The sequence below is a fragment of the Anoplopoma fimbria genome, chromosome 14, assembly GCF_027596085.1.
Source record: "Anoplopoma fimbria isolate UVic2021 breed Golden Eagle Sablefish chromosome 14, Afim_UVic_2022, whole genome shotgun sequence".
NCBI classification, from domain to species: Eukaryota; Metazoa; Chordata; class Actinopteri; order Perciformes; family Anoplopomatidae; genus Anoplopoma; species Anoplopoma fimbria.
The window spans coordinates 17,259,039-17,286,345 of record NC_072462.1 but is presented as its reverse complement, the minus strand read 5'-3'; the positions used below and the strand labels follow the sequence as shown (position 1 = coordinate 17,286,345).

The 27,307-nt window shown below is 41.3% G+C and overlaps 1 protein-coding gene across 1 annotated transcript; it reads right to left on the bottom strand.

Annotated features, from left to right (window-relative positions):
• Positions 1-1,186: 1,186 nt before the first annotated feature.
• On the bottom strand, positions 1,187-25,435 carry rc3h2 (ring finger and CCCH-type domains 2). The gene is made up of 20 exons (XM_054612833.1): positions 25,354-25,435; positions 18,398-18,726; positions 18,194-18,311; positions 17,408-17,641; positions 15,958-16,133; positions 14,733-14,933; positions 14,510-14,642; positions 13,563-13,681; positions 12,270-12,382; positions 11,741-12,055; positions 11,171-11,373; positions 10,741-11,051; positions 10,506-10,652; positions 8,932-9,072; positions 7,720-7,884; positions 7,330-7,585; positions 7,008-7,092; positions 6,184-6,394; positions 5,770-5,933; positions 1,187-5,642 (listed from the first exon to the last, which is right to left on the bottom strand). Exons 2-20 carry the CDS (start codon positions 18,626-18,628, stop codon positions 5,495-5,497), a joined length of 3,471 nt encoding a protein of 1,156 aa, XP_054468808.1. The 5' UTR covers positions 18,629-18,726; positions 25,354-25,435; the 3' UTR covers positions 1,187-5,494.
• Between the last annotated feature and the right edge of the window lie 1,872 nt (positions 25,436-27,307).

Below are 27,307 nucleotides of genomic sequence, written 5' to 3'. Positions count from 1 at the left end.
ATCTATTAAAACTGAACAACCACCCAAACACAAGCAATCTAAATGATCAATCTATACAGCTGAGTTAGGGTCATATTAATAGTTAGGCCATATCAATTACAGTACCAGTCAAAAGTTTGGACACACCTTCTCATTCAACTACTTTGAAGAATATAAAATATAAAACATATTCTGGTTTGTTGAGCAGTTGTTTGTTTACCACATAATTCCATATGTGATCCTTCATAGTTTGGATGTCTTCAATATTAATCTACAATGTAGAAAAAAAAATAATAAGAAAAATAAAGAAAAACCATTGAATGAGAAGGTGTGTCCAAACTTTTGACTGGTACTGTATGTATTTTAGTTTTTTTCTTTGTTCTTTATCAGGTTTTTCTCTTCGAGGTCTCAAGTCAGATCGTGTCTGTAAGGGGCCATATCTGACGAATCACAGCAGTCCAAGTCTTATTTCTGTTACATATGTCTGACCTAAGCCTCCATCTCTGGATGCTCAAGATAAGAGCATTTAAAAAATGTTCTGTCTCCAGAAGAAACGTTGACCTGATCAAAATTTAAACTGGGATTGGACTGTTTTATGATTTCCTCAATGAGATCAAACCGTATCTTTAAACTGTTCCAACTCATACAATATTTTGTCTAAGGCCCACCAATGACCCATAACTGATAACATTAAAGAGAATTGAATTGCTAGGATCATATACGAATTGCAATTTGCAAAAAGGACCTCCTTACCCTTTACATTTGCTTAAAAACACATCCACTGCGTTGTGGTCCTGCTGGCCCTTCCTGTCCAGCCTGTCAGGGCTTTTTTGTTATCAGAGTCGGACCAGGTAGCATAAACCATTCCTCTTCTCCCTTTTAACATTATAAAACCACTACTGAAAAAAAAAGTCACAAAATTTGAGCGATTGCTCCTCGCACACATACTCACAAAGCTAGTTAGCTTTTAGCAGACAGTTGATGACTGTAGAGACCTATCATACAATTCCCCCTCTGATTTTTTTCCAGTGAGATTTGGAGCTTCTAAGCACCCACCTGTGTTTTGTTAACCTCTTGTTTTCCTACACTACAGCAAGAGCCATGAGAGAACATGAGTAAATTATGTGAGTGAAGCAGACGCCACATTTTTTACATAATGGCATAGTCTTGTTTATTGAAAAGTAACATCTTCATTGGATAAATACGTCTAAGAGAGCCATTAAAAACTGTCTCAAGGCCTATGAATTGTTTGTGTTATCTAACGTCTCCTATCATAATACAACATTCAAACATTATGACAGGAATCACAAAGAAACATATTTTGCTGTTGGTTTATTGTGGCATGCAATTTCATGTCCCTTTTCATAATTCCATCTCTCAGTGCAACACAAAAGCAGTATGCTGCTCGGACAAGCTGTCTGTAAGTCAGTGTAATACAGATGAACAAGCTAGAAAATTCACAGAAGAATCAGTCACTCAGTCAGTCAAACAATACTCAAACAGTTTCATCAATAGCACATAAATCATTGTCATTATAGGTTTGACCTACTCCATTCCCGCATTACCGTAAAGACAGTAAAAGGGGAACCTTTCACAATGTGATATTTCCAAGGAAATAAATGGAATACGTAACAGTATTATTCATTATGGGGACATTTTAGATATGCTGTCTCTTAAGGAATTTATTTTCCTCATTCTGAAACGTTACAAAACTGCCCCAAGGACTTAAACATTTAAATATACCGGGTAATCATAGGTTGTATAAATGAGCGTCTATACTATAAGTCCATCTAATGATGGTGGCAGACTGTATACAATGACAGATGTGTACCATCTCTTAATAATTCATTTACATTTCAATCGAACAATAGATTTGCAAATAAAATGTCTAATACAGACATGAATAGTCAGAAAACATCAGTTCATCATATGTTTCACATTTAAACAAACAGGCTTTTTTTCCGTATAATGTAGAATAATGAGACATTTTCTTGCCTAATAAAAAATTTCAACAGTTTCAGCAAATTCTCAAATACAAAACAAAGAAGCTGACTTAGAATATACCGAGGAGGAAAAATACCACAACAACAACCCAATGTGGTAATAACAATAATAGTCGTAATAATAATAATAATATAGTCTCTATCAAACAAGAATTAATTTTCATGAACAAACAAGTAAAATGCTGCAAGCAAACTTCAGCACTTGACGTGGCCACACAGTGGGCATGTGCAGAACTCTTACAGCGCTGGGTGTGTTGTATCACAACTACAGAATCATCAATACTCCTCTGCCATCACAATAGGGACTTTATCGCATGCATGACGCAGGATGCAGGGAGGATGGGGTGAAGGAAAGTTGGGGGTGCCGGGGTGCACCCACTGGCAGTAATTGGGTAGGAATCAATGCAGCGAAATTGGCCACTACGGAAGTGCTCTATAGACACTTGATAGGAAACAGGGAGTATCACTTTGACGTTAGTTCAATACTCACAATACTGCTTTTACATACAGTAGTGCCCAGCCCTTTCCCATAGAAACAGTAATAGCAAAGCCAATATTGATACTGAGAGGCGAAAGAAAACACTGGCAAAGTAAACATTGGCAAACAATATAATCTCTAATCCTTTTATGCTTTGGGTGAAAGGGTGAGTTATCAGCAAGTGAAATTCAGGTAAATACTTCCACAGAATATTTAAGTTATGAGTATAGGAAAAGTAGCTGAGCAACTTAAGTCTTCCCTGAGCGATTCAGACGGACAAGGATCTAGCTTCCCCTAGTGGAACAAAGCAGGACTGCACAAGAAGTGTCACACTTCTTAACTCGACTGAGCAGTTGAGGGATATGAAAAGCTGCAGGACATTTCAGGGAGTGATTACACTGTACTGTACACAACATGGCACTTAACGTTATGTGACTTCAAAGGTGAAGTTGTAAACAGATGCAGAGCGACAGTAGGTAGCTGAGATAATTTCATGACTCCGAGCAGCAAAATCTATTTTCCAGCTGAGAAATCAACCCCACAAAACAGAGAATTTTCAAAGATTATTCAACTGAATTTTTCAATCCAATTCTTCACTTTGTCTGCACTTTTCTGTGAGTGGGAAAGAGAAGTCCCAAAAAGGTTACCAGACCACTTTTTTATAAACACAGATTAAATAAAGTTTTAACTTTAAACTCAAAAAGCAATCCTCGCATGTACAGCCATTCTGCCATCCTCTAAAATGGGATTTAATGTTTAATCTGTCTGAGAGGATCAATTTTGGAAAAGGTACACCAGCTTATGTGAGAGGAAATGCCAGAGGAAGCTGGAAAGATTCAAATATTAGTCAGCCCTCCTCTTCTCATTCTACACAAATCTCATAAGATTCAGAATAGGGTGTAAACAAACTTGTAACTTTATATCCTGTATATTCAAAATGGGTTAATGTTTTCTAGTTATTTATTAAAGTCATATAGACAAAGCCACATATGGGAAATCACCCATACTGCACAAAATAACAGTGAACTAGACAGCTGAGTGACATAAGACAATTTTGTCCCAAAAATGTAGCAAACAAAACGAGAGTAACAAAGATCCTGATACAAAATACCCCAACATACAACTTCACAGAAGTTAGCAATGCATCAAATAAAAGAAACCAAACATTTTCAAAAAGTTAAACAAAGACACAGCCTGACGAAACACAAGAAGTGGTGTCCCTCACTTTTGTAGGCTTCAGCTTGAAACATCATGCATGGCCTCTTAATATTGTTAACATTGTACATAAAGGTGTCCGGACCAGAAAGCACAGAAAATGCCATGAGCTTACAAAAGTGTGATTTCCAGTTTCTGAGATCACGTTAACATGAAAGATAACACCTTTGAAATAGGACAGGAGTCTGTCAGTAGGCATGGACAAAAGCCATTGCAGAGCTCAATGTTTAGGTCTGTATAACACCAAGGAGAGAAAGGCCACTGTATTGCATGTTTGTATCTACTGTGTGTGAATGACAGCACACATGTACTGTGTGTGTGTGTGTGTGTGTGTGTGTGTGTGTGTGTGTGTGTGTGTGTGTGTGTGTGTGTGTGTGTGTGTGTGTGTGAGAGAGAGAGAGAGAGAGAGAGAGAGAGAGAGCAGTGACTGTTCCTAGCTAACAGTCAGCAGGATTAAACGCAAGAACCACTACAGGCACACAAATATCAAACAAGATTGATTGTGAGTTCAAGTGGCTTGTATTGAAATCTACTGAATGAGCTCAAACTGCAGCTGAAAATACAATTTCTGTTCCAAAATTGCTAATTGGTATCCTTTAGTTATGCAGTATAAGTCACCCAAGAATGGAATAAAGGTGGTATAGTATGGACAAACGAGGATACCCACATCTTAGTTTTGTTGTCATCCCTCCTGACCTCCAGTGATCATTTGTCCTCCAGTGATCAATGATCATAAACTAATTCAGCTTATGACTGTGCCATTGTGTTCTGTGATCTCATGACAGTCGAAGGAATTCAGAGGTCAACATATGACTCATAAAAGATAGAGCTTGTTTGAGCATCAGCATAGTGAAGACCTCTGTTTCCTGCACTTTCTTTTTTTTCTTCGTTCTATTTTAGGAGGGTTGGAGTGCCCCGCCCAGTATGATAACGTCTATCTCAAAAAATTTTAAGGACTACTTATGAAAATGTTTACGCAACAACACAGCATTGAGCTCCGTGAGGACATTATAATGTAAGGCCTTAACATGTGAAGAGAGAGCAAGACATGAAAAGTAATTGTCAGATATTCAAAATGGGGGGAAAAGTGATAATTAATCACTGTTTTGTTTAGTAAAACTTTGGATAGATAAGCGCCTCTAAACCATCACTTGTCTTGATGGAAACAGGCACAACGAGAGAGCAAATATATGGAGTAAATGATTTTCATCACATTATAAAAAAAATGATAAATTACTCTAGCATATTCCTTATAATTACTATCCCAATTACCCAACCTCAGTACTGGGACCAAGACAGAATTTGGTATGTTGGGATCTTAGTCGCGGCTGTCAATCCAAGAAAGAATAAGTAAAGGAAAACATTAACATAGAGTCGAAACAAAATTGAAAGTTAACAAAAAAAGTGGCATGAAATGTGGCACCTACTGAATAAGCTTTTGCTGTCAGCCATGTTGAATGACAACAATCTAGATGACGTGTAAATCTCAAGACTACGATGCCATGTTAAGTTCAGCATCTACTGTTAGGGATAACTGGTCATGTGTTTTATTGGGTAAAACACTGAATCACAATATTCTGTGTGGAGCTGTACATTGATGAAAATCACCACTTGGGAGGCAGGACAATGTGTTTTCTCTGGCCCTCTACGACGTGGCAAAGCACAGACTGTTGACCCATATCTGTCTAGTTTTATTTAGGCATATGATTGACGTATATGAAGGCTGGAATTAAATGGTATTCCCTTTAACCAGGATCTGGTTGTGGGCAAGGGACTCAGCTCTAGCTTAGTGCAGGTCAGAGTCTGACTTTGTGTCCCCTTAGCTTCCATTGAGCAGCATCTCTGTTCCGGGCTTTTCGGGACAAGCCCGGGTGGAAGTGTCCCCCAGTCGAGGAGGTCCAGTACGCAGTACAAGCTTGCCGACGCCCAGACCTCCTGAGACCAACCCTCCAGGAGACAGAGACTTCCTGGAAAACGGAAAGAGAGGAAGGAAGAAAGGAAGAATGGAATCAAAGAGGGGAATCAAAGCCAAGTCAAAGACAAACTCTGACTGAGGGGGCCCCCTGTAAAACACCTGTTAACATGGTAATTCACCTGAAGGCCATCTTTTTAAGCAGGTGAGCGTCCATCTTTTCTGTCAAAGGACCCTCCGTGTGGGGACGCTCCTCCACAGGAGAAGAGAGGAGGGGAGAGGAGCACAGTGGTGGGAGGAGGTGGGAAGCATCCTGAGACTGTGGGGAGACCAGGTCTAAAGACTCCTGAGAGGCAAAGATGATACAAAAGAAAGGTAGATTAAGAGGTTTTGGTTTTACTTGAATGTATTACATTTATACTGCTGTAATTTAGAAGTATTTTAATCGATAGTTCCATCTGTAGTTGGACAAATCCAAATCCAAGCTTCAAAACATCCCTTTAGAAATAATCAAGAAGCAACACATACTGTTGTGTCTACGTGTTTTTACTGTATAAGGTCCAACACTCTAGCGTGATTTATTTAATTATACTAACCTGAGACTTGATCTCCTGGTGGTCTGAATCCTCCAAGTCAAGAGCGCACAGTTCGAGCTCAATGTCTCGTTCCGGGTCCGGTTCGCTCTCGGCCCGGCCTCGATCCCGGCCGTAGGCGGCGGTCTGCCGGGCTTGCAGATCGGACACGATTTTCTCTCCACTGCTTAGCGAAGTTCGACGGCAGTGAAGCTCTGATGCACAAAGCTGCTCGCTAAAAGACATACAAATACAGACAATTGTTCCCTATTTTTTTTTTTTTATATAAAACCATCCTTGGCATCAGTAAAAAAAACAATGGTAAAATAAAATGAATACTTTGCATTGTGCATTAATTGCCTGGTCAATGGAAAGCACTGTAAAAAAAATAAGAATGGTGATCAAAATCATTACAGATATCAGTGCAGAGGGCTTTCCTGACTCCGTTTCTTGGCTGCCCAGTGGGATTTTATCAACCAGCTAGCAGCACTATTTTTAGTCTGACCACAGAGAGGAAATGCCTGCAGCACACCGAGATAGGAGAGAGGGATGAGGGAGGACAAGTGAGAGCAAATGTGTTGAGAACAATCAGGAATGAATTTCCATGTGTGGCCAGTGGGGTTTGAACAGTGATAAATCTAACCGATACTGTGAAATCAATCATGTTCATGTAATATTTTGTAGAAGGTTGTGAACTTAAAGGTTTGAATTGTTTCCTGTTTAATTATTCCTTCTTTCCATGGGGAGTGCATGTGTTTCCCCGTGGTTCAAAAACATGCAACAAAGAAAATAAAATAAAAAGATTTAAGAAATATAAAGAAAGTGAAGTGCGTTTGAACTTGTAGTACCTCTCTAGGAAACTGGAGTGACTGGAGGAGTCTGATCCCCTGGAGCTCCACCTATAGTCGCTGTGATCCAAGTGGTGGTTGTAATCTTTGAGAGAAAGAAACAAAGAAAGAAAGAAATGCAACATTTACCTTATAATAAATATGATTAAATATTGTGTTTTATTCATCTGTATAATAAACACAGTTTATAAAGGGCATTGAAGTTAAAGGACAATAAACAGCTGCATTACAGTAACAGGATAAAATACAACAAATTTAGAGACTTGATTAAATAAAGTAAGTGATGAAATATGAATAATAAAGAACTTCTATCCCTCCTCACCTTTAAAGTTGATGGGTGTGGTGTTGGCGCTGCCCTGGCAGGCCGTGGCTTGGATTGGGTCGGTGGTGTGGTATCCTGTGCGAGATGCCCTTGATATTGCACCCCACTTTGAGATAATGGGCCCCTCACTAAAGGGAATGATCGGGTCCTCGTCTTTCAAGCGCCGGTAATGATCCAACGAGTGCAGCCATCGCTTCCCGACACCACTACCGCTGCCACTGACGCCGCCTCCTCCACCTCCGTTACTGTCCAACTCCTGCATGAGAAAAACATGGACGCCAGTCAAACACAACCATACACTGCGGAAGGGGTAGTGAAATGAAAAAAAAAAAATGTATTTGTTTTCAGATGTGTGCCTGCGCCTACTTGTGGATGTGGGAAGAGTCTCACCGAGTGCTCCGAGCAGGAGTGAGCCGAGGTGTGTGCGAGCGTTTCCGGCTCAAAGGGGCTGAGACAGGGGCCGATGGTACCACAGGACCACGGGGAGTAGTGGGCTAAACTTTCCTCGCCTCTGAACCGGCACCCCACACACTGGCCTCCACTGCTCTCCACGTGCTGAAAGAAAGAGAGAGACGTTTAAAAATGATGGTGTGAAACGCTCCTTTGCATATCCAAACAGAAGTCATCCTCCAAGCATTTGTTCTAAAGTGTCAGAAAGAGACATGCCCAGTAGCAGTGTTTTGGGAAAGCAGCTGGTAAGGTGATCTTATAAACATAATTATACATGACAGCTAGCACACTGGCTCCCCGGTAACACTGTATCCTCCTTATCTTTCTACATTGGTTTTCTACCGGTTGCACTGATTTTCTCCCACAGTCCTAAGATATGCAGATTTAGTGAAATAGAGACTCTAAATTGCTCAGATGTGTGATGTGTTAAACATAAGGTGTAAGTTTTAAGAGAGCTTACACACCTCATACCAGCCTGGGGTGCCTACAAATTTGAATAAATGCTATAACTGGCATTTCTGACCTGCCAGTTTGCTGTCATCCCTGAGACAAGCGTTGGATAGCCTTACATAAAATAGTCAATATTTTAGCTGGTCTTGTTTGCGTATGCTTGTTATGTAAAGGCATCAAAAGTAAATTGAGATGAATGCACAATCACTTAAAAAGTCATTTAGGCTTCATTAATTGGCAATCAATCTTAAAGTGGCTATCTTCCGAAGAAACATATCTGGCTTGTTGTTAAACAAAGCTTTACTCAGCCGAAAGCCTGAGTCACTGCTTGTTAAAGTCTCTCCTCTCGCTTTCTCCATTTCTCTCTCTCAAACACACACACCCACACATGCACATACGCCACGATTTTGCATTGCTATGATATCACCCTCCACAGTTGCTAAGCAACTATCCCCCACTAAAATAGCATTAGGCACAGCTGAGGCGCAAGCTTTTTGGGATAGGAATTCAATCCTACATATTTAAAAAACGGTAAGTCACACAAGTAATTTATTACTCTCAGATTCAGGTGGCTGCAGGTAAAATATTAACAAACCGGTTATGCTGACATTGTAATTGTAATTCTCGTGCCTATAAACACCCTTAAGCATGCTTTGTGTGTTTGCCTTTGTACATATGTCGTTTCTCTTATTTGCTTGCTACCTCAGTTGCAAAATCAATGGTGAAGATGGGGGAGGACTGGGAGGGCCTGTTGGTGTTGTGATGGTGGTGATGATGATGAGCCCACTGCTCCTGCTTCCTTCTGAACAGATCCTCGTAGCCGAGAGGAACACGGCCATAATCCTGACAAGGGAGCGTTCGACAAGACAGGAAGAGTGAGGAAGAGAAAGAGAACAGATACTTGTATTCACATCATAATACTTTTAAACATTCGAATTACCAGTTAACTGACTGAAGCCATAATTGACAACTGGTTACTACCAAATACACTACTAATAAAGTACTTTGAGTTTTCAGTTGAATCAGATTTATAATCAGTGTTCATCTATCTATACCAAACTTTAGGTGCTCTGACTACATTTTATGTTTGGACAAGGTCTAGACATCGGGGCAGACAAGATTAGTTTTTTCTGGAGATGTGGGGGTGGAAACAATAAAACAGCTGTCCAATGTAATGCAAAAACAAAAACTAAATTTGCAATTTAAAAAGCCAAGCTTCTAATGTGCCCTTTTTATTTAGACCCTATAGAGCTGTTTATTCAAAGATTGCAGTTATTAATCGTTTTGTATTAGCTTGTGAGGCTCTTTCCCACAGTATACTGTACATACAGGTGGTGGACACAAAAGGTACACTGAATATTTTCATTGCAGGGCTTATGCACTGCATTGCATTGCAATGTATGGTGTAGGTGTTGCTACAACAAAATGTCTGTTTCCTCCTGCACAATTGAGCAAAAAGTCTTGCAATTTACATTAAAAAAGGGTTAACTTGGACACTGTGCCCTTTATTAATAATCTATATAACAGGTATTGGAGCATTATTTGTAAAATATACTGTAGAGCTGCAGTAGTCATACTGGTAATGCTATACGATGATGTTAGAAGGAGAGACGAGAGTGGGGGAGGCAGGAACATATTTGGGTGAGGAGTGGGAGGACTACAGAGGAGGATGAAGCTAAGAACTGCGGCTCTGTGGCTGCCAGGGAAGGTAGAGGTGAGATGATATGTGGGCGTAAAAAGAGACGCAAAGGAAAGGAAGTGTTGCTGAAAAGAACTCAGTAATAAATATGTTCACTGTAAGACGGACCAACATTGATTAATACAGATTTTTTTTTTCTAATGGATATACTGGAAGCTACACAAGAGATGTTTTATGACATTGTGACAAGAAAAACTGATATAAAATCCTTTTAATATAACAATCAGAAGAGAGCATTCTTTTTTAATTATTGCATGGCTCAATGTGGATTATCTCTCTTATTCTATTCTCATGAATAATTAAAATACACTGTTATTTAAGGTATTATACTCTTGAAATAGACCCTGTGCTTGAACTGCTACTGTGAACCTTGGAATTACTGTCATTCAAACAAGTGTTAGAAGCCGTAGCCACGTAACAGCCAGATGGGACCGTTTTTGAACGGATATGTGTCTTAAACCCAAAACAGTGACGCAGGAGTTACGTCAGAGGTGTGTTGTCATCTAAAAATAAATCCCTTCAGCCAATCAGAGGTGAGTATTCCCCACGGCTATAAGATGCACGTTACTTCGCCTACCCGGTGTAGGCCTGCACGGTGCTCAGCTCCAGAGCAGTAGTTGCTGTCTAGAGAGTTGAATCTCTCCCTGAGTGGAGGCTGGTAGACGGAGGAATGCAGCACCTCTGGAGGCAGTGAGTTGCTCCTGGCATCTTCTCTGTGGTACAGCTGTTAATGATAATTATCATCAATATCAGAGTAAGTAACAGAATAACGATACTAACAGTAGCATGATGATGATAAACAGATGGCTCACCTGAGGCCTCCATACTCTCCTGCTGTCATAGAGGGGAGCATAAACACCATGAGCAGGAGCCAGAGGCCCATATTGAGGCTGCCCCGGGTGGTGATGGAAGGCAGGAGCTCCCATCCGATCTCTAGGCGGGTGTTGCGGGTACCCCGAAGAAGAGGAGGAAGGTGGGTGTGGCGCTTGAGGGTCACTCGGGTAGGAAGACTGCGGAGGGCCAACGGAGGGCGGCAGAGAGGATTCTGGGACGTTGGAGGATCGAAGGAAGCGAGCCATGCAGGGTTTGTGTGGAGGATGAAGAGAAGATTGGTAGTAGGAACCTGCTGGTGAGGAAGGGGGAAAGAAGACGGAGAGAAGAGCTCATTCATTAGCATTTACCCAAGACAACAATAAAGTCTGTTTTTAAAACTGAGAATTTCATTAAACAATTCTGACTCACAGGCTGGTTGATAATGGGGCGTGTCATATGCAGAGTGGGGCTCCTGATAGTACAGCTCTGACCCCTGAGAAGGATGGGGTGCACGCAGCATGAACTGACCATGTTTGGGCATAGGAGCGCCCGCATCGCCCCGCCCAACTGTTGTCAAGGGAGATGACGCTGAGGAGTGGCTGACTGGAGTCCTTGGAGGTGAGATGGGATTCCTGGTGGACAGAATGACGACGTAAAGAGAAATAATGGACACATGTATGAGCTCGAGATACCAAAGGTCAGACATTACCAACAGAACCTCCCTTCCAAAATCCTATGCGAATATCCAATGTGTTACAAACCACATATCAAGTGACTACACAAATAATCATGTGAAATTGTTGACGTTCTGAACCATGCATGCAAATTTACGTTTGTATATTGCTCTTTTTTCAAGTGGTTAATTACTTATTGCCTATATTCGTTTAGGCAAATCTGACTCCATATAAATAGTTATGCTAAACTGGAAGTAATATTAGGCTGGTCACAGGGTAAAAAGCCAACAATAGAAGGGGTAAAAGAATCAGTGAATTATCTTACTGTTCAGTTGATCCCGACGTGTTTCGGGTAGACAGCCCGTTGGATCCGTTAGCCGCATTGGAGACATTTGGCATCGCTCTACTCATTTCCTCCATCATGTCAGACCCTCTGGAGATCAGTTGGGGGTGAGTCAGGCCGGACACTACCTCCGTCAGGGGTTCTGTGTTCTCCACTGTGCCTTGGAGACCCTGCCCCATGTCTGTAGACACGTCTGTGTGGATGCTGCCCTCCATGGTGAAGGTTTTACCCATAACCCCCGGCGCTAATGGGAATGTGCGTCCCACGCTGCTGCTCTTCTTGTTTCTCAGTCTAAATCTGTAAAGAGAAGACGGGATAACGGGGAAATTCAGTACTATGGGGAAGGGTTATGTGTTGCGGAGAACAGAGGAGAACATCTTAATAAACATGTTGTGATTAGATATTTGCACTGAGGACCGTTTGTAAATCCTCTGGTAAATAAAAACATGATTAATTAAATAAAATCTAATTAAAAAGGGGGGGGGGAAGGCTGTGTGGAAACAGGACTCACTTCTCAAGCTCATCCTGTGTGTGCGCAAATGTACAGTTGGTTCCTCGTGGACAGCCTCCTTGCTGACGAAGGTCTCGACACATGCTGGTCTTGTACTTGCTGTTGGCCTGAGGCTGCAAAATGCACATTTAGTGTAAAATCAATCCAATGCATTTACGTTTTGGATGAAAGACTAAAATGTACATATGGCTTTGAGCCTGAAGTTGTAGGTTGTGAAAGTTATCATAAAAACAAGATGTTAGTTAATGTTTACTGTTAACAGCGTATCCATGGTGATTCCATTTTTTATGATCAGTCTGTTATAACATTTCAGTAAATAAATGATTCATTAACATTTCACAATGGATGTCAAAAAGATGACACTGTGCTGGCAAAAATGAACAATGTCACAAGTCAAAGGCAACAAACAGCTGTCGAAAGACTACAAAGAAAAGCTGGTAAACACCATGTTCTAACTTGATTAGAGATTATTATAAACAGCTTTTGTGGTACATTCCTGATGGAAAACAACATAAGTGTTTATGGCAAGGCTGCCATTTTGAAACTGTTTGCCTCCAAAGCAAACATTCCCTGGTTTACAGAGCTCAAAAGTATCATGGTGCGATAAGTCATCTTTTACATTTATTTTTTTCTAATATGCAACAGAACCATTTAACCCACAAAATGTCTCACTTTGCACAGGACAGAACTTCTTGATAGCATGCCATAGATGACTATAGAAATAATGGTATTTAAGAATTGTACAAGTATTAATTTATTCTAAATGTACTGATGTATTCAACCATTTTGATTAAGAGTGCAAGAATATGATGACTGAACTTGAACTTGTTTTAGTGTTCGTTTTTAAACTAAATTTATTGTTTGACAAGAGCTGATACAGACACACAGGAGACCTTCATCCCCTATTCACTCTTCTATACTGTATCAGCTGTTAGAGACCCGTTTCAGTCTTCACAGCTGCATTATCCAATTGTTAACAGTCATTTCAATGCTGTGGTATCCAGAGACAAGACACCATGTACTGTCCTTTTCCTTGTCTAAGAGGCAGCAGCCAGGAGGAACAAAGTGTGCGAGTCGACCCTGAACATCTTATCATTCATGTCGTTGGCCTTCTACGGTGTCTGGATGGAGCAGCAGTACAACTTCTCCTCTTAATTATTCTGCACTTTTTCACTAGGAAAGTATGATGTTTATGATCTCTCACATTTCTTTTAGCTCATCTAATTTCTTGCATTGTTCTGTTGTCTTTTTTAAATAATACTGCTACAATTTCTTCTTCAATCATTAGTGTACCTGCGGAGCATCGTGGCTCTTCTTGCTGAAATTCTGTATGAATTCCACTAGTCCATGAACCACCAACTTCACAGCCAGCATCACACTTTCCAGCTCCTCCCATGATGGCGCCGGGGCATCTGCAAACCGATCAACATCAAAGTCTGTTTAGAAGAGAGTTTTATTACTGTAAGAGTCTAAGAAAGGCTCAGGTAACAGCAGCTTATACAGAATTTAGCGCGTACCCGACATAATTGAGATTAGACATCATTATAGTGTAAAACTTTCTAGCTAACATACTTTTTGGATGAGGACACACACATTTCGTCATTATAAACATTAGACAGTAGGCGCTCCCTGTATAAATAAAGGTTAAAATAACAAGAGTGCACAGCCATGCAAGCAGCTCTGTTGGGCTGCACTTAAACACAGTGCTTTGAGCTTAAACGCTAACATTATGCCAACATGCTCACAACAACATGCTGATGTTAAGCAGGTGTCATGTTTACTGTCTTCACGATCCTGGTAGCTAACATTAGCTGAGATCGAAGGAAAAGCTATGTATTTGGTCATAAATCAAAGTGCTGGCACATTTTAAATTTTACCAGAGGGGTCACAGGAAAAGGGACCCAATTTCATGGCAATCCATCCAAGTTAAACCAAGTTAAACCAAGTTAAACCAAGAAAACACAGAATACATTTCTGAGTGCCATAATATTTCTAACCTCTTATTGTTGTGCTTTCATTAATACATCTTCAACACACAAGATTATTCAGAGGTTTTTAATCTTCTCTTTTGTGCTTTTTAATTGCATTTTGATATGCGAGTGCAACAGCACGCCTATTTGTTTCACTTTTCAATCTCATTAGTCTTTGTGGAACAGGACAAGCCCTTTATTCTGAAAAGTGTAAATAATTAACTCGTTAGCATTCATTCAGATGAATACTGTTAAACAAACTGACCGCACCTGGATTGTGGTCTATGTTGGCTAGTAGCTCTAGATGTGGTCTAAGGCTTGTGAGGTTGGCGGGGTCTCCTGTCCTCTGCAGAACGATCGTCAGCTCCTGAACGCTCTTTGCAAACGACTCTGGAGACTGCAACTGGAGCAGAAGATAATAACTGTTATAATATAGGGTTAGAATAATGAATTACTGTAACTTATGATGGGCATAATTTTTTCATACTGGTACCTTGTCAATAATAGACTGCATATGTGACTTGTGGACCAGGTCCCCGTACAGCAGAGAAGACCACTGCTCGGGGGAAATTCGTAGGCCCGCCTCCATGGCGATGTGGACGATCTGAGCGTCATGTTCTCTCCGGAGAGCCTCATACGTTCGAAACTCTTCTTTCAGCTGCATCAGTGAGGAGTCTTCATCGCGCTTAGTGACCTGACAGACGATGGAGGGAGAGAGAATAAGAAAGAGGGGGGGGATTGAGAGACAGGAGAGTGAGAACAAAGACGAGGGAGACAAAGGGGATGGACAGATTGTTACCTTTTGTAAGAATTTTGTTATTTGAGAGTATCTAGTTATAATCTACCTTTCAAAAACACTGCATATCTTGTTTGTATTTTGCCTTGTGTCCGTATGTTGTGTCTTCAGACTATAAACTCAAATTCTGATCAGAAAAGGGGAGTCCCCCTTCTCAGAATCTGCCCTATGAGTAATCATCATAAGACACCAACACACACATCAAGCTATCGTATCAATTTTCAGTTCAACAGTCAAAATAACAAAAGAATCAGATTTCATCATTATTCCTGTCCATCCTTTGTCTGTTTTGTTACTGTTCCTGCTCTCTCAACCATCTTTCACAGCATTTCTGAGCTGTCTGTCTCTGTCCTGCAAGGCGGGGCAACGAGGGCAAATATAGACTGCTGTTACATCAGGAACGGATAGCTGGCATTTCTGCCCTACCAGCAATGTCTGTCATCAGATAACAGGCACAGAAATACACGCACGGACAGAAAGTATATCCACAGACGGTCGTATCCTCATTACAGATATGACTTAGGCAAAATAAGATATTTGTAGTATTGGCAACCCATTTAGGCAGTGATAATACTCAATCTACAGTTGAAAAGGGGTTTTCTTTTCTTTGTTTATCTTAATTTGATTTAGTTTATTTAGTGGAAAAAATATATATATTTACATATAAATGTATTATACTTAAATTGACAGGAATAACACCTCTATAACTGCTGACATAAAGAAAGGTATTCATTTGGAGCACTATCTAAAGGGATATGTGGTGGTTTATATTTAAATACCCTTCTTTTAATCAGGTCAATTATTATGGCTTGGGTTCTTGGGACAGCAGCAAACTGAGGTTCTTTTTGTTCAGTTTGACGTAGATTACATCAAACAACTTTTTTTTTAAAGTTGTGTTTATGCTCATTCCTATTGCCTGTACCTTGAAGCAGGAGGCCCTGTAGAGAAGCTGCACCACGTGGCCTATGCTGGTTTTGGAGGCCTGGGGGAACCGAGCCTCGAGCTTTTGGACCACGAACAAAACCAACACCTTCCTGGACAAAGCCGAGCCGTCCTCAAGAGCCAGTAAAACTAGCTTCAGACCATCTTCTTGCATAGCTGATGAGGGAGAGATAGAGGGGGATGTAGGTGGACATCGGACGACAGCAAGAGGGGAGAATGGTGGGAGACGGAAGGATACAATGCATGTTTTAATTGAGAAATCAAACAAACAAATCTATTTTCAACACGTAGAGGTTCTTGGAGCCAGGTGTCCTCAGACTCAAATGAACTCATTCTGTTATCATGATGAGAAATAGTTTCCCAGTCAGAATCTGCCCTATGAGTAATCATCACAGGACACCGGGTACCAGCACCAGCAGTCAGTTTGATGAGGCAATCTGAACAGGCAATTCACAAGGTAACTTCTGGACACTCTGGTCCTCATTCACCAAAACGTTTTCTTATGTGGTATTTGTTCTTAGGTAAGAACAGAATCTATGCACACGTAGGAGCACTCTTATTATCACACCTTCCCAATAAGCAACCCTCTCACTTTAAGATCATCCATCTCAAACAGCTTAAAGCATGCAAGTGAATAAATAGGATGTTGGTTTGTCCGTAATAATCAGATTGATTTACAATTCTTATAGCTCTTTTCTGTAGCATTACAATTGTATTAGTGTTGGTTGTACAGTTTGTAATGTATGGAACAATGAGAGAACAATACAGTATACATATATTTAGTCTTGATTAAAGAAATCCTAAGTTTGATATAATATTGAAATGGTTTTAAACATGTTTTTTTTACATTATTAATATTGCGAATGTAATTTATTATTCATTATCTCGCCCATAATTGTATTTTGATACACTCTTTCCACTTCAGGTTCCGTTATCACCATTTCAATTTACTGGTACAATGGGATTCATTTTAACACAGGTACGAGCAACTCAGGAATACATTGTAAATCAGACGTAGTCTTTTCTCAAGGACTTTTATTGAAAATGTAATAACGAACTTGAGAGGATATTGGTGAATGAGGCCCTTGTCTAGTCAACTGAAAGGCAACCAATTCCTTTGAATTCAAATGCCAAACAGCTGGAATAACAGTCAAGTTATTTCATGAATCCAACAGGCCTACAGCAATAGCAGCAATAAGATCAAGATGACACTTCATTGTTCTCAAAGCTGTGTCACCCAGCTATTACTTTAATAACACAAGTCTCCCTCAGATCTACAAAACAAAGACATGTGTGTAATCTGCCTAAAAAAACATTTAAATGTCTTACAAAGCACATGTACTGATTGTCTCAAGCATCTATGTGTTTGTGTCTTGGAGCACGACGTTGATATCACTGATATGCGCGTGTTGTATGTCATTCACACCCACCAGGTCCCAGGAACTGGCAGCCCCGCGCCCTCACCGCTGCCCAGAGGTTGGCAGAGAGCTGCTGGGGGTTCTGGTGCTGCAGGATGAGCTCGGTTACAGTCCGTTCCCCCAGCGACCGGCCCGCCCGCACCGCCCGCACACGGCCCTCCTCCTCCACCAGCTGGCAGTTCACCAAGGTCACCAGCTTCCTCTGCATTGGCCGACTGAGCACGCTCGGACTCAGAGTCGCCACACCTGGAAAAGGTGACAGTTCTTTAGTTAAACAGTGTGGAACTTTCACAATTATAACATTTAATTCAATTCTGGTAAAGTCTGTTACAATCCGCTATGTAGGTGGATTTAAAAGCCCGTTTGTGGAGCCTTGAAGGTTCACTCTGCCTCTAATCTCCAACCAAGGTTTTGTGTTTCTTAGGGAACCAGAACATGACAAAGTGTGAATCGTCCAAGTGATCTACTTTGCCAAAAAATGATGAATGCTGCAACAGCACAGTCACCCAGATTTGGCTGAACAAACAAGCGGAAACTGATGGTCATTTCAGGGAGGTCAATCTTTCTTGTCCGGTTACGCAGAGAGATACATTTTCTCTCAGTACCATAAGAGTACAGCTTTCAGACGTCATGTGAAGTGTGAGAAGCATGAATGCCAAGTTGCAAAGGCAGCTCAACTACAGCCCACGCACATTTAGCATGAAGAGCTTTTTTCTCTTTCACAGTTTCCCACAGATTCAGAACTTGAAAATGAAACCATCAAAAACACAAAACAGACATGCATGTCTACACACAAACCTTTCGCTCCGCTGATCGGTTTAAGGTAGAGAGCCAGCTCTTCCACGCAAACCTTGCAGACCTCGTAGTTCTCCACTTCTGCTGCGCTGCTCAGGCTCACCGGTTGCACATCTGGAACCTAAGAGAGACACACATCGTGAGCACACAAGACATAAACACACAGAAAGCTTTCACTCAAACACGCCTTCTTTATTCCAGACTCACCTGGGCTCCGACCAGCTGCAGCAGGGCACAGTTGACCGGCAGCAGGTCGATATCGGTGCTGATGGGTGTCTGGTCGAAGGGGCAGGCCTTGCGGTGCAGTTTGTGTAGGCAGGTCTTACACACCGTGTGGGAGCAGCCCAGGCTGATGGGCTGGTGGCCGCTGCTGTCAAACTCATTGTAGCAGATGGGACAGGACAGAAACTCTGTCCACTGGGCCGCCTGCACTGGCATCCTGCCACCGCACCACCGAGGGAGGCGTCGCCGAGCTCAGGGGGAACACATGCCAACGAGCCGCGACAACAGCTCCTGCTTGCCAGCGCCGACGATGACTGTGAGGAACGGGACATAAAGTTATGCAGCAGGAATTTTGGAAAGACATGTTGACAAAAAACTGTAAAAATGTACAGGCGCGAGAGCTGCAACTAAGTGTGTTTATTACGGATTTGTCTACGGACAGTTTAAAACTTCATGAATCGACAAACTGTTTCAGGACTAACTGTTACAATGAAGTACATATCAGAGTCATATCAGATGTCCTTATAATAACATTGCTCCAACTATAGCTACACCACAAATGAAAAGTATTACACTCTGGGATTTGCACTCAACAGGACTGAATAAAAAAAACTGATACAATTCAAATAATGGAAAGAAAACAGAAGAATGTGTTATAGAGATAACATCCACAGTTACAATAAATATTGTGATAGCTTTGTTACAGAGCCTTTTGGAGTTCATTATGTGCATATATAAGCAGCTTATATATAATCAGCTGCTTGCCATGAAAGATGTCACCTACCACAAAAGCTTTTTGAATCAATAAAACTTTTGCTGGGATGTATTGTCAAGTGATCTACATTAGATACAACATGTATTATTTATTTTAGGTTGTAAGTGCTAACAGACAATGCCAAGGTGTCCAACAAATAAATGAGCAGCATAAATGCCCTTCATTTGAGTCTACTCATTTAGCTAAGTACAGAGGCAATCTTTGACCTGTCTCGCCTTAAAAGTCATACATTTATTTAATGTGGGCAATAAAAGCACTCTCACCTAGAAGAAGTAGATGCCAAATTCTCAACACATATTGAATGATAAGGCCTTACTGTGAACACAATTTGTACATTGAACCCGGACTGGACATTATTTAAACAACACCATCATATATAATAATAACAAGCAAAGTAAGTAGAAAAGATTCAATAATACTGCTGAAGACAATTACCTCAAAAATCGAAGGTCCAACTTTAAAAACTAGGTATTACTTTGAGAGCATGACCAGTCCTATGGTGTAATCTTAGCTTTCACTTCCTGCTCTTTGAGACAAACCCTCTCTTGTCTAATGAAGACTAAGCTCACGCTGAATCATAATAACACTGGTTGAGCATATCAGTTCCCGGAAAACTGATACACACAGACAGGATCTGCAGGACAAGATGGATAAAGCTGAATCACACCAGCGTCCTGTTTCAGGGAACGTTTGCAGGCCAAAGTGTTTGTTTATGCCAAATGCTCCAAAACAAGCTGAAAATAAAGATCTATGAGAATATTTATTGAGAGTTTGTTTGGAGTATAATCAAAAGTAAACATCCATAAACAACCACTCTTGTTAGTGAAGGATCTCAGTTATTTTCTGCAGTCAGTGATTTTACTTTAACTTATCTTTTTATTTTCTGATTTAAGTAATGCTGTATTTGAGATCAAATCCTTTATTGAAAGCATTTTTGTAAATTCTACCAAAAGCTTGCCAATGATAAAATGTGAGGAAAAATATGTTTGACTGTATTTTCGACTGTTTTATCTCCCGAGTATTTAGATCCTCCTTGAATTGCAAAAGTAGATTCTTTTCATTTCAAATTGTAATTCTAAGGTCTGCAGAGATGTTGAAAATTAAGTAAAGTGGTAAAAAAGTAGAGGATGGAACATTTGTACATTTTTTTTTAAAAACATCTCAAACAGGCAAAGGGGTTCTTCTACTTACGTAGCAGTGCAGGATGATACAACATTTTCAACAACCTCTTGTGTTCCGTATGTTATTTGATGCATCATCGCATTAACCAAAGGGAAAACATTACATAAAACACATGCAAACATAACACAAAAGTCCTTCTGTCTCCATTATGCAGTGTTTCAGACACAGCATGCAGACAGTAGGCACCTGTTGCTTTTAGAGTCTGTTACATCTGTTCAAACTGCTCACCAAAATAACAGCTGGTGCCCTCACAGAGCATGTGCCATAATAATCTGAACAAAAAAATCTATTCAAACGAGTTTAGAGATACAGTAAAATACCCCCCCCCCCCCCCCCCCACACACACACACACAAAGTGAGTACAAATAAAGGAGATTACAGAGGACAAAGCAACTCAGTTAACTTAACAATTTTATTTATGTAATTCTCTCTATCTCTCTCTTGTGCGTGAAAAAAAACATGTCTGTAAAAGTTATGATGACGTTTTCTAGGAATTGTTTGTAAATTAAAGTGTGAACATGCTACGTGTGTCATTCAAATTGAAAGAGAAGTGGAAATGTGCACAAATTATGCAATAAATACAGCCGGCATGCATTTTAATATAATCCAAACCGTAATACACTGCAGGTGTATTGCCACTAATACACGCACCTCCCAAATCGGCCGCAGAGCACGCTCTCCGAGGTCCCCCACCGGCCGCGTGCACAGCTCCGCTCTGTCCTCGCGCGTCATATTTCGTTCCCGCAAGTAAGCCCAAATATAACACCGATTGCTGGTTCTACGGTGTCCCCCGTGGACTGAGGGGAAGCGGGGTAGCGCTCATGTGATGGGGACGGGCGATGTAAGAATGGAGAGTGTTATCTCGGGAGTCTGGGATAAAACCCCGCTTTCTGTGCGTGTGAACAGATTAGGGAGTGGTGCAAAAACTCTGAGGGGGCAACTGTTCACCGCGATTCACTGGCTGCAGTCGCGTTGACAGCCACCTGTTCCTGCACTGAGCAACTGCTACATCCTGTCGTGTTTTTTTTTTTTTTTTTTTTTTTACAGACAGTCCCTGGCAGAATACAGCAGGTCTGTCCTGAGCTCGTTGCCTGCATAGCTCTGTGCAGAGATGATCCCTGCACACATGGCCTGGATACAAGCCTGTGCACTGTCACATCACAATCCTATTCACCTCCTGACACATGGGGAGTCCATGATATGATGCACACAAGACTTCCATTACTTGCATTGAATGGACCACTACTTGTGTATGAATGCAAGCGTGGCACACACACACACACACACACACACACACACACACACACACACACACACACACACACACAAAGCCCCCACGGTCATGAATAAAATGTGGTCTTGTGACAGGAGGGAAGAAGTGGGCATGTTGTGTTGCCACAGCACATATCAACTTCCTTATTAGGCTTCCCTCCCTCACTTATTTAAAAATGAGGAAATCAACCTTTGAGCTCTGTTTTTATTTTTGCCTAAAATTCACCTACAGTGGTCTGTAGTGTAAAAAAAAAAAATAAATAAAAAAAAAAGATGCAGCACATTCAGTGTCCACCTTTTAGAGCAAAGTATCCTTGAAATGGTTGAAAGAAGGCTCGGTGGACCTGAGCGTTAATTTGCTTGTAGTGGCCTGGTGAGCCACCCACTCGACTGAGCGGAGTATGAGAAGTACATTGTGTCTTTACAGCCAACAGTTGGCGAGCTATCATCTGGCGACGGGCTGAGGACAGTGAGTCCTCACTTGGTCCCCTCTGTGTGGGGGGAGGGCATCTGGAGTTTCCTTTGGCATGTCTCACAGATAAGGGTAGACGGAAAGACAAAGCTTGTTTTGAGGGAGCGTTTTTCAGAACCCCGAGGTGGGGCAATCTTATTTTTTACAAGGGTTCTTAATTCGATTTTGGACTTTGTTTTAGACTCCTGATGGGACCTCCTGTTAAGTTAAGGTTAGGCTAACTTAAGGTTAAAGGTTGATCTTCTCACATTGCCAGCGAAAGGTTGGATAGAAATAAATCAGTTGGACTCGTGCTGGTACAGGCTAATATCACTACAGCGCCTGTAAAACATTAAGTCAGGAGGGAAACATCTTGCACATGTCTATTGTGCACATTAGCACCGTTTTCATTAGCATGTTATAAGAATGCAGCTTGTTAGCTTGAGTCCTTGTCATGGCTGTTTCCCATAGAAACAGGGACTCTGAAAACAGCAAAGCAACTGAAAAGGAGTAGTAGAAGGAGGCAGAATATAGCAGTCCGGCCCAATAAGAGGCTCATCCAAGTGGTGTATACCTTAATGCAGGGTAAGGTTATGGTTTGAGTAACTTACTGAGCTGTTGTGATGTGTTTGACAAACTGACATCATACATTAGCTCTGACAGCTTTAAGTTTGGGGGGCCTCATCATGCGCTGGTGGTCTCAGACACATTCTGACATGAGGATCTGTGTTGCATGCCATCTCCTCTTTCTCTCTCCTGCCAATCTCGATTATCAACTACAGAATAAAGGCAAGGAAATGTGAACTAAATAATTTGAACGTTTGAAACGTTTGACCAGTTTATGGATCCACAACAACCGGTATGAGCTGACTCGTGGTTGAGCAAGCGCTGCGCTTGTAGCGTTTAAAAACTTTTCTGCTACACATGCACACAGATACACATGCACATGCACTAATAAATGGATACGTGGACAAACATGCTGACACAGAACATGAGTGGGACCTGAAGGAAAGGAATCTGAAGTAATATGAGGACTTCTCAATGTCATCGGGGGCCCTGAATTTGAAAATTCTATGTAGTGTGTGTGTGTGTGTGTTGGGTGTGTGTGTGTGTGTGCAAGCATTTAAGATAGTGCATAAGAATATGCACATAACTGTTTGTGATGTCAGTGGATCAGTAAATCCAGGTTGGCATTATCACCAGAGGCACAGATCTATGAAGTAAACATAGAAGCCGCTAAAGTCACAATAACTGTATCATTTATAAATTGATGTGCAGTGGAACCAGCTAATTCGGGACCAGATGATAGCGATCCCCGCCCTCCACTGATTACCCTCCAGTGATTACCTCCATCACAGCTGTCTTCTATGTTTGTGTTCATGGATGGACTCCTGCCAGTGCGGGATAGTGACGAATGTGGATAATGACTGATGTAGAAGTCGCATGAATTTCGAAATTGCTGTTCAGACTGAGGACGCATTGCAAAAAAAAAATCTGAACTTTATCTGATTTAGGACCAAATATCAAAGTGTCCCCAATCAGGATTCAAAAGAACAGATTCCATGTAATGTGTGGTGTTCACACTGTTACGGGGAGAAAAAAAACCCAGATCTGAGGCACATATGCACAAAAAATTCTAATTTGGTACACCTTTGCCTGCAGTCTGAACGTAGCCCTATACACAAAACTCCCCAACAACTAAGTAGCTAAAGAAGAACATCAGCACAAAAAAGGTCTCATTCAGTTATTAAAGACAGTACTACTGTAATCACTACTGTACTACTCATTTTGAGAAATACTCATGCTAATTAACACATTTTTAATGGGTGTTTTGTAATATTTTTCATGATTCACTTTTTGTGTGTTTTATGTTCATGCCCTTTGAAATCCCCCCTAAGTATGTCCTACTTACCCCTCTGAAACATAAGCTACACCCGTAGTTTTAACATATTCAATTGCAGAGCCTTCAACAGAGCTTTCAGGCAACACCTTTGTGGGTAAAGCACAGCAAGACTGAAACTTCAAACCCATCACATTTGTGAAAAGAAATATACTGAAAAACTCTTTTATCAGACAACAAACCAAAACAAATTAAATCAGATTGTTTTACAAGCACAAAAAAACCCTAACTTTCTAGTTCAGCAGTGTAGGAGGCAGCTTATTGGCTTTAAAGTGAAAGCAATACAAGCAGGTAATGATGAAGTTTCAACTTTAACACTGATAATGCCTGTTCATCAAGTCTGGCAAAACAAACTGCAGAAGTCAGTACACTAAAAGTAACAAAACATGCAGTATGCAGTGACAAATCAAATCATATTTTGGCATTATCTAATGTATCATTTTGAATAATGTTTTTGTATGGCACCGGAAAACTATTATGGTGTTTTTTTAGGAATGTGTTACATGATTACTACAGTTGTTTTCCAGTCTGCTCACTTGTTTTTGAGTGTACAGTGTGGGTATGTGGGTCTTTATGATTATTTATTCATTAGGCGTGTCATCACAGTGTGTGGATGGTCACATACAGTATTATACAGCACATAAAATAGAGGCCTACTTTATTACGCATATAAGATATGGCTGCCATAACAGGAGCATCCAAGAGTTAAGCAATCTTAGTTTGTTTGCAGAATTGCGTAATATCGTTAGAGTATCAGGTTGCTTCCAGTTGCAAATCAGCAGGTTATAGAGTAACCTCCAGCGTGACAGGCTGCTGCACAGACTGAAGGCTCCACTAAATAATATTCAACTACTTGAACTTGAGCTCAGGAGTCACTTTGAGAGCAAGAGTGATGGTCCTGCATAAATATCACATTTGTGCAAATCCCTATCATCACACTTTGGGTAACAACAACCAGTCTCACCATCATCTCAGCATTATTTACAATTCCATGATGCTTTACAACATGCAATGACTGCCTCAACTCTTTCTCGAAAACCCTGCTTTGCACCGCACCTGTCTATTAGCTATGGGCCCATCATTATAACACAACCAGCCGTTTTATAAAATCCCACTTGCACCAGTTGCAGGAATTGATGATGAGCCGGTGGCCAAAATAGTTCCAGCTATCCAATGATGAATCATTTCTGGAATCTGTTGCTAATATCTCTCATTATTTTTTTTTTAAGTAAGGAAAACAAGACTAATGTCCTAGTCTGACATTGAAATGTCAAAGGCTTTTGCACACAAACAAACAAACAAAATCTCGATTTTTAAGAGCAGGAGAAAGTAGCGCGCGCACCTCTGGATAAGTCACTTACCTCACGCGCTACCCCAGAGCACCAGAATAAACATATTCATCCTCAAAAGCGTATCAAAATAATACAAGGAAAAAAAAAAAAAAATCTTCCATCAGTTGCAAAACAACCGCAGCAGCCAACCCAGGGAAGTAATTCTCGACGTCAGAGCGATGTGGCTCTGCATATTTTTTTTTTTAATATTTTTTTTTAAAGCATTAAATGCAGCTCTCTCGGTCCAGTTTGTGTCCTCTGCCCTTCTTTTCCATAGTACATGACGGACACGTTCACTCAGGTACGGCGAGCCGCACACTCTTAGGGTTTGATAAACCAGGGGGTGCTGGGGAGGAGATGGAGGTATCGCTCCGCCGGTGATGGTGCCTGAACTGCGCCTCGTCAGACTCACGACGGGGCTGCACGGGCGGAGAGCTGCTGCACCGCCGCTCGCGTCTCTCGCATACTCCGTCCCGAGACGCGGTGGTGTTCACCCTCGGACTGTTCAACGTAAATTGCAGGTGCGTAAATTGTCGGAGGAGCGGCGTGGGGGCACTATTTTTAAATGTTGTGAGCAAGGATAAAAAAGATGTAAAGGGGCAAGCCGGAACAAGCCGCTTTTCGAGGCGTGGGCTGTCTGGTTTTAAAGGAACAGACCGGCGGAGGATGCGCTTCGACAAGTGCGCCTTTCGAGAGGAAGCTCGCACACGTACGCGCACGCACGCACGCAGTTCCCTGCGTTTAGAGAAGCGGAGCAGAGCAGGGAAGAAAAATACATGTTTGAACTCAGTTTTTTATCTTCCCCAGTGTTTATAATGTCCTCTAAGATAACAAAACCATATGCATATACGTGTTTGCAGAAGCTTAAATAACACACCAAAACAACAATCTTAAATCATGGTTATTAGTATTAGGCTGTTTCAGTCAGTCTTCTGTATGTATTCATGTGTCTTTTTTTTAATGTAAAATGTAGTTATTTTACATTGAGAATGATGTTTTGTATCTAGGATACTGGTTGCTAAAACACTGGATTATGTTGATGAACGTGGCCTACTGAGGTTAATCCTATTACACAATTATAATGAACCTAATCTGGCTTCTCGCTTGTCTGTGTCCATGCAGACTTTACCTCCGCTGTTTAAAATGTTGTCCTACTGTAGCAATAACTCAGACTTTCTTATTTCATTGACACGTCGTCTACTGAAGGAGACGGGAGCCTACGATGAGAAGGGGGACGTGATGCGTGTCTGCACAGCTGATGACTATTAGTCGCGTCTGCTTCTTGTAGAATCTTGTACTTTGAATGTCCCAATTGATTAGTGCTGCTATTTAGCTTCAGAGAAATATCAAACAAATCACATTTCACTTTAATATTTTGAGCTTTATTTATCAAAGGTAGTTCTGCTGAGAGCAATGCCATATTTGTCAGGAGTTACCTCACACAGTTACGCACGTTAACACCTTTACAACTGCAGTCTGATCTGTTGGCCCCTGAGCAGCTTTACTCAGCTCTCCTGGAGAAGTGGGGGGTTGAGGGCCTTGCTCGAGGGCATTTCAGCAGTGGTAATGAAGGAGCGGCAGGTGCTGCTCCCTCATCTTCATGCTTCTTCCTTGTGGCACATCTCGACAACTTCTTTCTACTTCATCTTTCCCACCGACATCAGAGTAAATGGACGCTTGGTTCGGCCATGGTGATGCCCACGTGTACTAAATGGTTTTAATTATCATAAGAACAAATATTCTTATTCATTTTATCACTCTCTTTATCCCTGTCTCTGTGTCTACCACTGCTCCTCCATCTTCGCCATGGCCTTCATCCCCCTCACATTTTATACCTCCCAGTCTCATTCATAATAGAGGTGCCCAGAATGCAAGACCTGCTGTCTGTCTGTCTGTGTGGGCATAGACTGCATGCCCACACAGACGTGCATGTGCATCTATTCTGATGAAGGTCCATTTAGTGCAATGGGTTATACATGCTTTG

Bases quoted from the DNA above. Each gene is read 5' to 3' on its own strand.
- rc3h2 (XM_054612833.1), bottom strand. From the start codon at position 18,628: ATGCCAGTGCAGGCGGCCCAGTGGACAGAGTTTCTGTCCTGTCCCATC. The intron at 13,682-14,509 runs GTGCGGTCAGTT...ATCGGTTTGCAG, and splicing joins CAACATAGACCACAATCCAG to ATGCCCCGGCGCCATCATGG. The intron at 9,073-10,505 runs GTAGGCGAAGTA...CTCCCTTGTCAG, and splicing joins ACCGTGCAGGCCTACACCGG to GATTATGGCCGTGTTCCTCT.